The following is a 15915-nucleotide window of genomic DNA, read 5'->3' as shown; positions in this document are numbered from 1 at the left end:
TATCTCTTCTTTCACAGCAGAAAATTAATAAAAATAAAAATATTTGATTTAAAAAACTAAGTTGTTTCACCCGTTAATTACATGTACAGTAAACCTTTGTTCACAGTGCACTGTAGGGTAGATTTTAAGCATAAAAACAAGTAATTAATGCAAATAATCACCAATATTAAAGGAGGCAACTCAGGCTGCACTTTAAATTTAAAGAGATGTTGGTATAAAACTACTGTTCATCTGTTTATCCCACATTTCAACATTTTCTATCTAATTTTTACATTAAATATTGTATGTTATAGCATATGACATATATGTAGGTTCTGAATTGTCCCATACCAGAGATTCTTCTTGTTGCCGTCTCAGCTGCTCCATCATGGCCTGAAACTCCTCCTCTTTCTCTTTGGCCTCCTTTATGGTGGCCTGGCTCTGCTCCTCATAGGCCATAGCGACTACAGCCAAGATAAGGTTGATGAGGTAGAAGGAGCCGAGGAAGATCACCAGCACAAAAAACACCATGTAGGTTTTTCCAGCTGCCCGCAGTGTCTGGAACACAAACAACATTCTGGTATTACAGAGTGGAGATAGATGATTGGTAGTCACAATGTTGTTTACATTTTTTAGTACTCTTTGTACTTTAAATTTTACTGTTTCTATTTCTGGCTTTGGTTGAAATATCAAGTTGAATATTGTGACTCCATTTACCTGATGTTTAATTCTCAAATGACTGTATATTACAGTTAATTAAAAACGTTAATTGAAATTTGCTGTGAAGATTCATACCTTGTTCTAGTGTCACTTTTTGAACAATTGTCTCATTTATCCATTTTAATAGACACAATCTTTTATCCTCCCCTGTTATTTTTTCCTTTAAAATGGTTCCTTTTATTCACTGCATGGATTATGAAATTTGGTTTAAAGTTATACAAGGTTCAATAACTTTGGAAGCACTAAAACCATTATTGCACTTAAATATTCATGTAAACTACAGTTTCTTTTGTTGGCATCAGAAGTGTCTCATTTGGATGTTCAGAGACAGTAGTGAACGTGGAAACACCCACACTAATAAAACCCATGTAGATTTTTAGGTTGAGTTAATGATATAGCTTTACATCAGCATGGTCTGTTAATTAAATATAGTAAAATATCTGCTTTTATTTAAAAAATGAGAGAATAATAATAATAACAAAAGGTTGAAAATCACTTAAAAGGTTAAATGTAGAGAAACATTTATTTCATAGTTTCACTTGGTCTAATTTGGCCTGCTGTGAGATCACATGGTAGTATTTAAAGAAAGTCATTCATTCTTAAACAAAGCAAATGTAAAACTGGGACTTAAATCAAAGTAGATCCTCCTGAATCACATGGTGTTTGACACTGATGCTGACTGGAAAAACAGGTTAGAAATACAAAAGAATGTTCTAGGTCTTTAAGGGTTCTGTCCAAGGGAAGATTGGTAAGTTGAAGTCATGATCCATAAGATGTTCTTGAGATAACACATTAACGCATTTGGACCCAGTGTTACTTTTGTGTCAGTTCCCAAATGATTTTTTCTTTATATTTAACCTTCCTTAAGCGATTTATCACCATTTATTCTAATATTATCTTCTGTATTTTGTGTTTTTTTCCGGTGAAAATCAGATATTTTCTCACATTTAATTTACTGATCATGTAGACGTTCATAAAAACTCAGAGTAAAGTTGAGGGTTATTATATCAAAAACAGAAAAAACTGAAGAAAAAGTGACTTTTTCAGCAAATCTATCATTAACTGAACATAAATTCAGTGTGTGCATCCACTATCATTGATCAAATTCCATGGCTTTTACTGGTGAATCAAAGTTGTAGAAGATGACGGTGTTCCCACATTCACTACGGAGCCTCTGACCATGAAAAGATGACAAACTGTATTTTACACCAATTGTTTACATTTATTGGTAGGATTAATGGATCAACAGGAATTAAACAGTTTGATCAGTAGAAGGTTTTGGTAGATGGTGGACGTTAGGGTCTTTAGGGGTTAATGAAAAAGAGTTAACCTGAAAACACTCTACCTCTTGCCATTGCAGCTGCTGATGTAGAGGCATAAAAATGAACAGGTAATGCCTGACTAAGAGATATTAAACCTACAAAGGAGAACTAGCTGATCCTACCAGTTAGTTTATTGCTCACAGAAGCTTTGTTGTACTATTGTTTGCTTTATTGCTAGGATTACAACCAGCTTTTTCCTATTTATCCATTCACCTTTTTAAGGCTATTCATATTGTGTTTACTTAAATCATCTTTGTTCCCATCTCTACATGTTTGTTCAAAGGTTTGTTTGAACAGGGTCTCTCAGAATATTCTCTTCAGTACAAATATTTTAATATAAGCACGCTTTGTCTTTTATGGAGCCCCACCTTAAAACTGTGAGCACAGCCTGTATTCAAAGACAGAACAAACACAGCATCATGAACAACCCATGAGGCCAATCTTTCATCAGCCAATCGTTCATATTTTATAGTTATACCAAGGACAATTCATTTAAAAGATTAAAACATAAGCCTTACAAATAAAATGGTCCCAAAGTCCTAACAGCAGTTTTTCAAGACTGTGATATGTACTAACCCTTGCTACTGTACATTTAACCCTATGGTATCCGGGTGCGCCTTTTAGGCACACTTTGTACTTCGTTTTAAAAAACTTCGTATTATTTTTCACAATTTAAATAAGGTTAGAATTCAAAAGTTGTTCATTTTTGCATGATCTTTAAAATTCTGGCCACCAACTAAAATTTGCACAGTGTAAACAAAAGAAAATTACAAGACTAACATCTGTCTCCCATTTGTGCCTAAAATGCACTATTTCTTCCATTTGAGGTATGGTTAGGGCTGACCTTGATTTACAAAAATAAAATCAAATTAGAGCAGAAAAATAAATCAATATATAACATTTAATAGTTTGATTTATAGGTGTGCATTTTACGCACACTTGGTGACAGATGCTAGTATTTTTGAACATTTGACCTGCTGCCAAAAATAATAATGCAAATTAATCAATGTTGCTGTTAATCATTGACATACGCCAGACTGCAAAAATCAAATAATATGTGATCCACTTTTTATGTAGTATATTGAAAAAAAAATTTTTTGGGTTTTTTTGGGGGGTTTTTTGCATCCAAACAAATGGTTTGTTTACATTATAAACACGACATTTAAAGGGTTAAAAATGTGACAACTATTGGGTATTTGGTATTTTTATTTATGGCTCAAGTTGATGAAATAGAAAAAAAGTGTAAAAGAATTAAAAACAAAGTGTATGAAATTTTTTTTGACATTATTCCACAAGTGTGCATAAAAGGCACACTTGGTGCTTAGTAAGGGCCTTGCTGGACGGGATACCGGAGGGTTAAACTAATGGCAAGACATGTATGGGCCTGTGGTCTGAATATACTCCTCCTGTTTAACCCCTTACTGTGCCTTTTTTTTTTTTTCTTTTTAACAAAACTCCCCTTTTAGTTCATTTATATTTTGCAAACAAAAAGTCCAACTCAGTACACAACTTCATGGCTTAGAAACATTTTGACCTTTACTCAGGCTACTTTTTGGATATTGCATTCTATTTCTTGGGATATACAGCGCTGTGCTAAAGTGTTCAGCCACCTTTGGCTTTGTTGTCTTTGCAGAGATGCCATGGGCCTACATTTATTGCATACATTTACAAAGACATAGTTTTATTTCTCAGTCTCTTTTAACTGAGATACAACAAGAAAATACATAAAATAGCACAAATGTATAGTGACACACATACCCAAACATAAAACAGAGCTACATGGCCTCTACGTGCAAAAGTCAGTATTTAGTGTGACCTTTACTTGCATTTAACATACCTTGAAGTGTCTTGGGTCAAATGTCTTAAACGTTTTCTGAAGTGGTACATTACACCAAGCTTCCATTGAGTTCTTCTGAAGATTTTTTTCAGTCTTTTCTCCCCCCTACCAGCAAGTCCGTAGAACTCTGATACTGTTCTTCTTTTTTTTTAATGCTGTTGACATATTTCCTACCCTATCCTCTGATTGTGGCCTGAGACTTTTGCATGGTCCGGCTAATTGCTGCCAAATTGTTAATTCTATAATTTCATTAGATCTGATACATAACATTTGAAGGAAAATGTTACACTAAAAGTCATTAAGAAATATACAATAACATCTGGCCATAATTAAAGCACAATTTCTGACAACTGTGCAAATCTGTACGTAATAGAGCTGCACAATATATCGTTTGAGCATCATCACTGTTATGTACGTTTGCACAAAAGTCACATCGCAGGTCCTGCGATGTAGGAGGCAAATGAACTCGACGTGTTCTCATCTAATTTCAAGGGTACCTGACACACACTGCGGGCAGCGATCCACCAATCACAATCGTTTTTAATCAGTTTGCCAAAGCAGACCACGCCCCTGCACATGGAGTGAATCACTGGTAACAACATTGAAAAATGAGCAATGAACAAGAGAAAATCACCAAAAACGAAGACTTGGTGCCAAAAAGAAAAGCAACGTCAGTTATCTGGAATTATTTTAGCTACAAGAAGGATGATATTGAAACACGTCTTCTGAACGAGAAGAAACACAAGTAATTTGTTTGACCATTTGCATCGGCACTACACAGCTGTTATATCCTCCTGAGTAGTTTTTCATATCGCAGTATATATCGCAGGGTTAAAAAAAATCACAATGTCAGTTTTTTTCAAATATCATGCAGCCCTAGTGCATATAGGTACAAGCTGTTCTACTTTTCTACTATGTTTTTGCCTACCTGCTGGTAAAGGTTTTCCCAGTAATCCTGTGTCATCAGTCTAAACAGGGAAAGGAAGGCCCAACCAAATGAGTCAAAGCTGGTGTAACCATAGTCTGGGTTGTCTCCCACCTTGCGGCATTCATACCCCTCTGGACAGTGCCTGCAACAAACAGAAAATGTGTGAAAGGCTTTTAAGCACCTAAGAAGACTGAAGAATGATGCATTGATTCATTCTCACTCACATAGAGCTTATCTTGTAGTAGTTTGGCAGTGAACTTACCCAGCCTCACTGGCATTTCCACAAAGAAGCGGATCTCGTTTGCCTTTAAGGTAGTAAAAACTACCTGGTGGGAAAACAAGATAAGTCATTTATAGTATGATAGCTTCACACAAGATCCCCTGCATCTCTGATTTCAGTTTTTTAATTATTTTTCCATGTTGTAATCAGCTCTAAGCAGAACTCAGGAAATACTCACTCGAATTGACATCCGTTCCAGTAGTATTTAATACACATTTGTTCTTTAAATTCCCCATAAACAGTTGTAACCCTATCAGAGCAAAGACGCTCAAGCAGAAAACAGTGAGGATCATCACATCGGACAGTTTCTTTACGGACTGGAACAATGCACCAACAATGGTCTTCAGGCCTGGCAAACAGAGAGTCACTGGTTACTCCTGTAGTCTATTAAAACAGGTTGATGTTATCTTAAAGTGTGCACAAATTATGCATGATTATGGCAAGTGAGGTCTTTCTTAAGTTTGTCATTCATGTCATCTACAAAGGGATGAGATGTGGATCTTTCATAGTTTAGTAATAGTTTTACAGATATAAATTGACAATGAAAAACATCTTAAGATAAGATAAGATAAGATTAGATAAGATAAGATAAGATTCTTTTTTTTTTTCATTATTTATTTGTTTGTTTTGAGCAGAAGAAAAAAAATTGTATACAAGGAACTAATATCCGAACAAATACATTAATAAATAAAGATGATCAAGACATAATAGCAATTGCCATGCACACTAGTAATAACAAACTAAATTCAGTATGTACTGCTCAAAAAGGAGTGGGAAGAAGAAAACATATTAAATTCCACTCCCATCTCGCAAGATAAGATAAGATAAGATAAGATAAGATAAGATAAGATAAGATAAGATAAGATAAGATAAGACTTTATTGATCCCACCATGGGGAAATTTCACAGTTGACAGCAGCAACATACAACACACCAGTGCAAAAAACAGGTAGAAACAAACCACAAGTGAGAGTGAAATATATGGAAAATGAGAAATTTTGTATTTACATTAATACATATTTATAAAACTAGAGAATTTAGAATTAAACATTGTTAAAATTTAAATGGTATTTATGTCTTATCTTACTTTATCTTATCTTATCTTTGTACTATATTTAATCTCAACCCTTTTGCTCTAAACAATGATACAGTTTACAATGTAACAGTGGAAACTACTAGTATGTGTGTCTACATACAGTACATACATACAACATACATGCAGCAAAAATGGGATCATGGGACACACCCTCACCAAAGGATAAACAAGCAAAGAAGGGGAGCATCACAAAAGCATCAGTGCAATGTTCTTGCATGATGGACAAAAACAAATGGTACAGATCTCAAAGTAGGAAATGGAAGCTGTCATTCAGTACATATATTGTAGCTGTATAGTGTTTGGTTACTTCAAAACACTCCAATTTGGCCTAGATCTCATTATAATGTGACCTTAAACATGTTCTAATGTATTAAAAAACACTGTGACGTATCTATGGTTATGAGTCATGGTAAGTGGGTTTGAGAAATGATGCACAAGTGACGACAATTATTATAGGAGACAAGGTATTATAGTCGGAGGAGGAGAGACTATAAACATTCACTTTTTCCTGAAGCTTACCTGGAATAACTGAAATAGCCTTAAAAGCTCTGAGCACTCTGAATGTGCGAAGAGCTGAAAAATTGCCTAGGGGTACAAACTCAGTGACATACCTGCAGAAAAACTGAGAGTTACTATAGAATATTGACTTAGACCATTATAAATGTAGCATAAACCGGACATAAATACAGTATACATTTACACATATACAGAATATACTTACGCCATGACGATGACACAGAAATCCAGCCAATTCCATGGATCTCTCAGAAATGTGAACTTTCCTATACAAAACCCTCGTGCTAATATTTTAACAAGGGATTCGAACGTATAGATCGCAGTAAATGTGTACCTGTTGGAAATAAAATGTATCTGTAACTAGACGACAAGCTGAGGGTGATATATAAACAGTAGAAATTCAATATGAATTTTGTTGTTGGAACTCACTCTACATTCTTTGCCCACTCAGGCTGCCTGGTCAGTGTCATAAATACACAGTTGGTGAGGATAGTGCACATGATCACCACGTTGAACAATCTGCAGGAGGCAGTTAAGGACGCCACTTATTGGAAACAACCACTGTCGACGTATCATCATGACCATTATGATACCGCAAACAATTCAGCTTTGACTGAGACTGAGAGTTACCAAAAACATGATTCAAGTTCATGAAATCAGCATCATTCAAAAGGTTTGAAAGGATATGAGTGAACTAAAATCTTAATTGATATTCTCCTCAGGATGTTAAATGGGCTCAGGAGGTACAAGGCAGGAGTGGCGTTGAAGCGGTAGATGAACTTCCCTTTGTTTAATACTATGAAAGTCTGCAAGAAAGAGAACAAATTCAACATGTCACAATAATCATTTTATATTAGACTGTTTTCAGGATGCAAGATTACTTGTTAGTTCATTTAAAGGAGTGATATTTTGCTTTTTTAAATGGAATTATGCATTTTAAAACATTCCCCTGTGGTCTGCATAAACTGTAAATGCTATGCTTGGGTCTGAATTCTTCATTAATTAAACTCCACAGGTCCGTCTTCAACAATATTTCTGAATAATGACACCAGAAAGGTCATTTTGAGCGCTGGCCCTTTAAATCCAAATGATTCACTTCACGCCCCACCCTCTCCAGGTTGTTGACTGTGCTGCTCTGTCCCATTCAGCCACTTGTGTTCATTAATACAACCAACAACTGAACATTTTAAGTAATCAGCTCAAAGTTTGGACATATTTTCAGTTTCTTCTACAACCGCTGCTGCTGACAAACAATTATATCGTACTCGCAGAAATGTGCAAATGTCGTGACGTAACTAGTTATGAAACGAAACAAATTAAGACGGAATTAAAACAGGTTGTAGAAATCCACTCGATTTTTACCATAATGAATATAAAGATAGCTTTGCAGCACCTGGAGGGTTCAAATTTAAACTTTATGAACTATTAGGGTCCAAATACACAAATAAATGTACCAAAGACTAATAAAAGTGGGTTTAGCAAAATATGACCTCTTTAAAGAATTTGGCATTTCTTTCTTTTTTTTTTTTTTTATTTAATTTTTTTTTTTTTTTTGTGTATGTTTTAACCTATCCTATGGACCTAGTTTTTGTGTCCTTAAAAAGCTTGAATGAATACCTTAGTTCCATGTTTATTGCTCTAACGCCTGAACATCAGTACTACATGGTTAACAGCTGCTCACAGTACAAGATCAGAATATCCCAACTTCAGTTTATTACTCCTGTTCAACCATTTCATAGGTTTATAGAAATGCTCCTGCCCCGTGGGACCTTATTTCAGATAAATATTAGATTATAGACAATAATGAGAGACAAGTAATTTTTTGGTCCTGTTTGAATTATGGCGTCATTTACACATTAAATATTTGTTGATTGAAAATGATAACTTTACAAGCCAAGAAAATTGTCGTTTCTGTAAAAACTGTTGAACTATATGACTGGAATAACATAAATAAATAGAGTACACACCAGAAAGTAATAGAGGAAATGTCAGTGCAAATGAGTTGTTTTTATGAATTGTTTGGAGCTGTTGAAGACGTCTCTGCAGTTTTAACCTAACCTCTCACCTCACTCTCGAAAATTAAGGTAAAATGCACCACTGTAGCAGCTGTTGCGGTGTTGGTGACACGAATCATGTGTAATGACTATAAAAAGTCCATTCATATGTCAAACACAAAACTTAATGTTTCTTTACCACGTTTGGCACGAACCATGACTTTTTTTGCTCCTAAAATGATGTTTTACGTTGACAAACATCACACATGTAAATGGTAGCACACTTGATTCATTCAGTCATTCATTCATCATCTGACCCCGCTTCATCCTCACTAGGGTCGCTGGAGCCTATCCCAGCTACTTATGGGCGAAGGCGGGGTACACCCTGGATGAGTCACCAGTTCATCACAGGGCTGACTAGCACAGTTCATACAGAACTAAAATGTATTTGTCTCTCTCCATTGACCACCACTTATACACTACAAACAAAAAGTTAAGGATATTTCTTTTTTTTTTTTGTCTTTTTTTTTTTTGTCATTTTTGCCATTTGTAAATAAAACTATGTCCAGTCATTAAAAAAATGTGTTTCAATTCACACACAAAAAAGTAAAAAGCGCTGTGCAAGAATCCCAACTGAAAAAAATAGCCCAAAAATTAGAAATATCCTTAACTTTTTGTTCGCAGTGTATGTTTACCTAAGTTAAGTCCAGTGGGGCACATCAGAAAGGACAGCTCTTTTGTAAACCAAAATAATGCTTTATGACCTTATACAGTCAATCCAATATGACTGTGCTAGGTTATTTTTCAACTCTTTGGTCTTTAGATCAGGTGATGAATAATGACTCACTGCAAAGTTACAAGTGAAAGATGTTTTCATGTCAAAATTACTGGACTCTACTATATGAGATTTATAGCAATTTCATGTTCAGGTCTCCATCCAATCTTTAGAACTCATGCTCAAGAGTGAAATCGGGCAAACATACTTTCTGATTACTGTAGTATGGATCCAGGTCCTCCAGTGGTGTCGACACCAGTCCTGTAGGAATGTCCCCGTACAAAAGAGGGAGGGATTTGCCCGCCTCCAGGTCACGGCTCGGCTTAAGGTCATTATCACCATTGCTTCTCTTTTTCTCCCCCTTTGGCTTCTTGGCATTCTCCTCTGCAATTCGTTTCTCAATAGCAGTGAGGGACTCACGACTAAAGCGGCGGAAACTATCTGGTCCTGGTGGTACAAGCAGCTGTTCCATCTTTTCATCCTGTACCTTCAGAGTGAACAGCTGATCTCCAACATAAACTCCTGAGGATCAGATCAGATGAAGAGCTGCATTAGAGGTTTAGAAAGTTTGAAAATGCAGAGTTTTTGTTATGAAATAAAATGAAAATGCATAACTGAAAGATTTGTGATTAATGAGTAATGATGAAAGTAATGAAACCTGTGTTTCTGGCAACAAATTTCCACTGTCAGATTAGCACTAATTTCAGCAGAGAAGAGTTGGGTGTGGTTTAGGTCTTTGGTCAGAGATCAGCTCAGGAAGTGGCAGGCTATAATGAGACCAGAGATGACTGTCATACACATAAATTCCAGACAGCTATGGTAAAATTAGATCTAATTATCCACCCTTCTGTAGATAAAATTAAGATTTGACATGACAATGATCAATTCCAGGTGAAATTCATGCTCCTCGGTTCCATCCTTCAAAATGCAGAGTCCACTTTTCCCTCGGAGCCAGAGCGGTGGGTGGAATAGATTCATCCTACTAATAGGCCTGGTATGATGTGTTAGGCAGAACTATGCGGTATTAAATATGAATGCACTACAGACTGCACTGCATCTCCATGGTGTCCTGCCATGGAGAGCCTTTGTTTGATCTAAATGTAACTGTGAAATAGAATACTTCCACATTTTGTGCTGTGATGCAAGAAATCAATCAGTAACACACTGGTCAATCAACTGCCCACAGCTCTGGATTTTACATGTGGCATGTAATAGTGACAACAACATAAATACAAAATATTATTTAAAAAGCTAAGAGTTTTAACACTTTTTAATATATAGGATGTGCATCTTTTACCTTCTATAACCCTTATGAAAACAACAGACACAGGTGACAACAGAGAATAAAGATTAAACACAGAATATTGACCCTAATCTAAATTTTGATCTCACTGTCATAAATTTAAAATTATTGTACATTAAATCATGTTTATGAAAAATATTTGGACCAATATGGTGCATGAACATCACATGGATACAGAGATCATTAGCACGTGTCTGAGCGGTGCTGGTTTGTCTGGGCAGAAGGAGGCAGGCTGGGCTCTCATTTATGCACATTTTCCATTACATGGATCTGCATCTAACATTACGTTAGAGAACAAAACAAGTCATTTACAGTAACTCACACCTATGCCAGTACCGCTGCACACAAAATAGTGGTTAATACTCTTTATGAAATTTCACAAATGTTTATAGATGAGTGAAAATGATTGGTATTGTTATCATTTTGATGTGATAGATAGCCGATGAAGGAAGTATATTTGGTTATGAATCTGACACTAAAAAGTAAGGAAGGGGCAGGACTAGATAAGCCATTGCTTCTTTCTGTCCCTTCTCAAACCGTGATTATGAGTTGATTCATATGTACATTTATGTTAAATTTATTGTATTTCATGACTTTTTCTGTGATTAATGACCATTGATGGGTGCAAATGTAACTCACTTCTTGCTTTTATCGTTGTTTTAGTTCCTTTTTTTACTTCAAAGTGTGAGACAAATAAACAAAATAAATCATTTAAAAAATAAGAATTAAAAAAAAAAAAATAGTAGAATACATTTGCTAGCTCTGCATGTGTTTTGGTGAATGGTGCTTTATGCTTCAAATATTCTTCCCTCTTCACACAACATAAATAAAAACCAATTATGCTGCGTTGTGTGCATAGAATATATTGATCACTGACATAGCAAATAGTAAAAGGTGTGGCCCTTTGCAATAGAGAACCTTCTTTTGATTTGCAGGATAAAGGTATAGTACAATATGTACTGAGCCCATTCTTTTTCTAAATAAACTGTATGTGATCATCCATATAAGTACACAGAGGAAAACTGAACACCTGAATAACAACAAAGCCAAAGAAAAAGTTTAACTATCACACATCAGACAAATATAAAATCAGTCTTGGTATGAAACACCAATGAAGGTCAACAAACAGTGACTAACCTTTACAGAAGTATGTGTCATTCTCTTCCTCTCAACTCATTACAAACAACTTGAGATATGAGCTGCCACTCTGAACCTTCAAACAGATCCACTTCAGTTTATCTCCAACCTGTCAGCATCATGACCTTGTGGTAACCCAAAAAGAACAAGCATGTTTCTCTAACACGATATACAAACACAATGTGCGATATAATATAATAGGATATAATACAAGTTTAATATTTGTCATTCAGTATCTATTTAACTCTGTCCTGTTGATAATCTTTAAGTGATGACTGACCTTGGCCTTGGTCCACCTGATTCACCTATGAGAATACAGAATATCTCACAGTGTCAAGGGAAGCTCAGCTTGAATATTTAATGTACACTACTCAATCAAAAATAAATTTTATTGACCTCAAAATGCTTCTCTCTACTTAGATTAAGTAAATGATGATGTGTGACAAATCTGGAAGTCTGTTGCTTTTAGACAAACAAATGGATTCAATGCAACATCAAACTACAACAGGTGTTATGAGGAAATGATACGTCCTAACTCCTCTACCACACTGTAAAAAAAATCCCGTTGTTTTTACGGAAAAACTGGTAGCTGTGGTTACCAGAACAATACTGTAAAAAAGACATCAAACCATAAACATATTTACAGAGTGACATGTACATTTAACATTTTAAATGGTAAATAGACTGCACTTATATAGGGCATTTTATACACCTTCATGGTGCCCAAAGTGCTTTACAAATCCAACAGGCCCTACTGGGAGCAATTTAGGGTTCAGTATCTGGCAAGGACACTTCAACATGTGGACAGTCAGAGCCAGGATTTGATCCATTGAACCCTTTGGTCATTGGACGACCCACTCTACCAACTGAGCCATAGCCGCCCCTTAATTTACATGTTTGAAAAGTTAAATTGTTAAATGTTTCCTTTTTTTTTTTACTTACTTTTTTATTAAAAAAAAAAAAAAAAAGCTAATAGACTGTTATTTCAACATTGTGGTCTTGCGATTTAAATGACAGCACATTGTTTTTCAATTTACAGTTTTATTTTCTCAAAACAATAGAAATACATCATTTCTACATACAAATCTGATTTTGATAACATACTCTTCCTGTAAAAACTATTGCTATGTTTGATTTAATCATTAACACCAAAATCTTTTCAAATAAACAACTTTGCATTGCATTTTCACTTACAGTATTTTTATGTTGCAATTTTACAACTTTTTGGTGTTAATTCTACGGTCATTTTCTACAGTGATTTACATTATATGAAAATTATGTTTTGTCTCAACATGAAGTTTAGAGATATTTTGAAAAGCTGTTCATAACTGTAATACAGTGATGTTATGTTTTGTTTTGTTTTTTTACCCCAGCATTACATTAGTAGCATCACACAACTTCAGACAGAATTTTGTTCACAATATAAAACAGATTATGATCAACATTATGATAACAAACTGGATCCTCCATTTACAAACAATGCTCGTATTTAAATAAACACAAGTACACCAAGTACAGCATGAAGGAAGACTAACAACAGCACAACAGAAGAGATTCATCAGTTTGTCCTGTCACAGATTCTGTCTGTAGGGGCTAAAAGTTTATCACTGAGAACAGAAACTACTTTCTGACAAACATATGAACTGTTCACTTTGTCTCTGAAGTGATTAAGTGTAATTATAGACAGCTGACATGACATGTGTAAGTAGACATACATGCACAGAGTATGATGCCCTTTCCTTTTCGGCTGAAACATACCTGCAAACTAAGTGATCACAGTGCAGTCATTACAGACTCCTCAGGGACCAACACACTCACAGCTCCTAAGTGCTCACATGAAATGCTTGCTGCTGCCTCCTACAGACTACAGGATTAGATTTTCCTCATTCGGGGCGTTGGCAAAACAGCTGGTGATGAGGTGCTGGTAACATAGGTCTCTGGTATGTATTTGCTTTAAATGTACAAACTGGCAGGGTACACACAACAGACTGTGGACATGCTGGAGGCAAACAGAGCAGTCTAATCTGTAATTGACAGCAATCTAATAGTGATGTTGACAGTCATGCAAGCAGGAAGTCTTGTAAACTGGAGTGTGGGCCAATAATTACTGCCATGCCCATTAACAGCTGTAATATATTGTAACTCATGTTTGCACTCAGATCTGTGTCAATATAGCAAAACAAGATAAATCACTTGTTTTCCACAGTGGGTTTTCACTATGGGAGCATCCTTAGAGGTAACATTAAAAAAAAGAAACTCAGAACAGAATGTTATATATAAAGAATGCATCATATTGTCTTGTGTGAATGCTCTCAGGCACAATATGTTAAATAAAAATCCCTTTCTGAACGTTAAAAACATTCATAAGATACTTTCTACCAAAGATACACATCCTGAAAGTGAGAAATTAAAGTTTATTTGTTTTCTTCCACTACTGAGTTACAGAAATTATTTCCAAGAAAACAACACGATCTTCTCATTTAAGCTTAATTTGTTGAGAAAAAGCATTTCCAGTGTAGGATCTAACTTGTCACTGCACATTACTGTCAACTCACCATCAGTTTTCTGTCCTCGACAGGTGAACGCAGGAGGAAAATGTTGAAAAGCTTCACTGTGAAGAAAATGTTTATACACAAACTTTCCGTGCGCTTAAGGTGATTTCTCGCTTCTCTGGTAATTTCCACGACTTCAACAGGAAAAGCTCGATAGTTTGTTCGCAGTGTTTCATCCGCCCCTCCGTGCGGCACTCAGAGCACTGTGCGCTGCGCTTCCGGATGTTCCAAGGTACCAAATGAGGGCAGGGATGCCAGGATGGCTGTCCGGATAGTACTGTGGAACTGTGAGTAATTGTCAGGAATACAGATGTGTACAGTCCGGACGGAATTAAAAACTAAAAGCTTTAACCACAACTATAATTATTTATTAATTAATTATTTAATTTTTTTCCCCCCTTTTCTGTTTTTTGCAGTAGTGTGTCAGTGTGGGCTGAGTCTTTATTGCGTAATGAGGGTTTAATCTGTTTCAATTCTCAGTAGGGAATAAAAAACACATCCTGATAACATCAATAATTAAAATGAGGGTTAAGAGATGATTAGGGTTAGAGCTTTGTTACGGTCAGGGGTAGGGTTAGGAATGGTGTGTCCAGGAAATGAATGAAGTCTATGTCACTTAAATGCGTGGAAACATAACGTGTTCGTGTGCGTGGGGAGTGCGCAAACCTGGTGAGAAAAGCTTAGAAATATCATGTGTGTATTATCTGGCAAAAATTTAATCATCTGTTAATTTCTTACAAATATGACCATAACACGTACATACTTTCTTTAAAACGGGGTTATAAGCAGAATAAATTGAATAAATATGTGTTTGATGTTTTATTAATATTTTCAACACAAAAAAATGTTTCAGAAAGTTAGCTGTGGTTTAAGTGAAAAGGTCACGTTGAGTCGGATGCCACCTGGTGGTCTTACAGAGCTTTACAATGGTTTAATGTGGAAGTTAAAGTATCTGAAAAGTTTTGAGAAGTTACAGAAAATAGACAAATGCTGGGTACATGTGAGATTTACATATTAATAATTTATAATAAAGTGTGAAAAGGGGATTATAATAGTATGTTTAGTTGTTGTCATCAAATAAGTGTTATGAATTATTTATTGTTTCAGTGCAAATAAAGCTATATAATATAAATAGCCTAGTTTGGATACAGATCTGTCTTAGTTTATTATCCAGATTTCCGCATTACGTTCTTTTGTCACAGTTTCTAACTATGAACAAAGGGTTCTTTTTGACAGCTTCAAATATAATCCCTCATATTAATCCTCTGATTCCTATTGTATATCCTATTGTGTATCCTTTTGGCATTAAATGTCATGAGGATAAAGGTATTCTCCGGAAATAATATATTAATAAAAAAAACAAAACAAAACAAAAAAAACAAAAACATCAACATAACAGAGTCTAGGTGTGGGAGAAAGTGGCGTGAACCACAGCCGTGCGTCACGTTACGCTCTGGCTCAGTTTGGTTTCTCGTGT

The 15915-nt window shown here is 35.4% G+C and overlaps 1 protein-coding gene across 1 annotated transcript in view; it reads right to left on the bottom strand.

The window, feature by feature from the left end:
* The window catches only part of scn1laa (sodium channel, voltage-gated, type I-like, alpha), a 33333-nt gene extending 18680 nt beyond the window's left edge, over positions 1-14653 (bottom strand). The window contains exons 1-10 of the mRNA XM_030124437.1: positions 14442-14653; positions 9655-9968; positions 7365-7483; positions 7107-7196; positions 6883-7011; positions 6681-6772; positions 5245-5415; positions 5049-5112; positions 4787-4928; positions 331-537 (exon numbers count right to left, since the gene is read on the bottom strand). Coding sequence (XP_029980297.1) covers positions 331-537; positions 4787-4928; positions 5049-5112; positions 5245-5415; positions 6681-6772; positions 6883-7011; positions 7107-7196; positions 7365-7483; positions 9655-9918 — 1278 coding nt within the window. The 5' untranslated portion in view covers positions 9919-9968; positions 14442-14653. The remainder of the gene's footprint in view (positions 1-330; positions 538-4786; positions 4929-5048; positions 5113-5244; positions 5416-6680; positions 6773-6882; positions 7012-7106; positions 7197-7364; positions 7484-9654; positions 9969-14441) is intronic.
* Between the last annotated feature and the right edge of the window lie 1262 nt (positions 14654-15915).

The sequence above is a fragment of the Sphaeramia orbicularis genome, chromosome 21 (genome assembly GCF_902148855.1).
Source record: "Sphaeramia orbicularis chromosome 21, fSphaOr1.1, whole genome shotgun sequence".
Classification (NCBI taxonomy): Eukaryota; Metazoa; Chordata; class Actinopteri; order Kurtiformes; family Apogonidae; genus Sphaeramia; species Sphaeramia orbicularis.
This window is presented reverse-complemented; position numbering and strand designations above follow the sequence as displayed.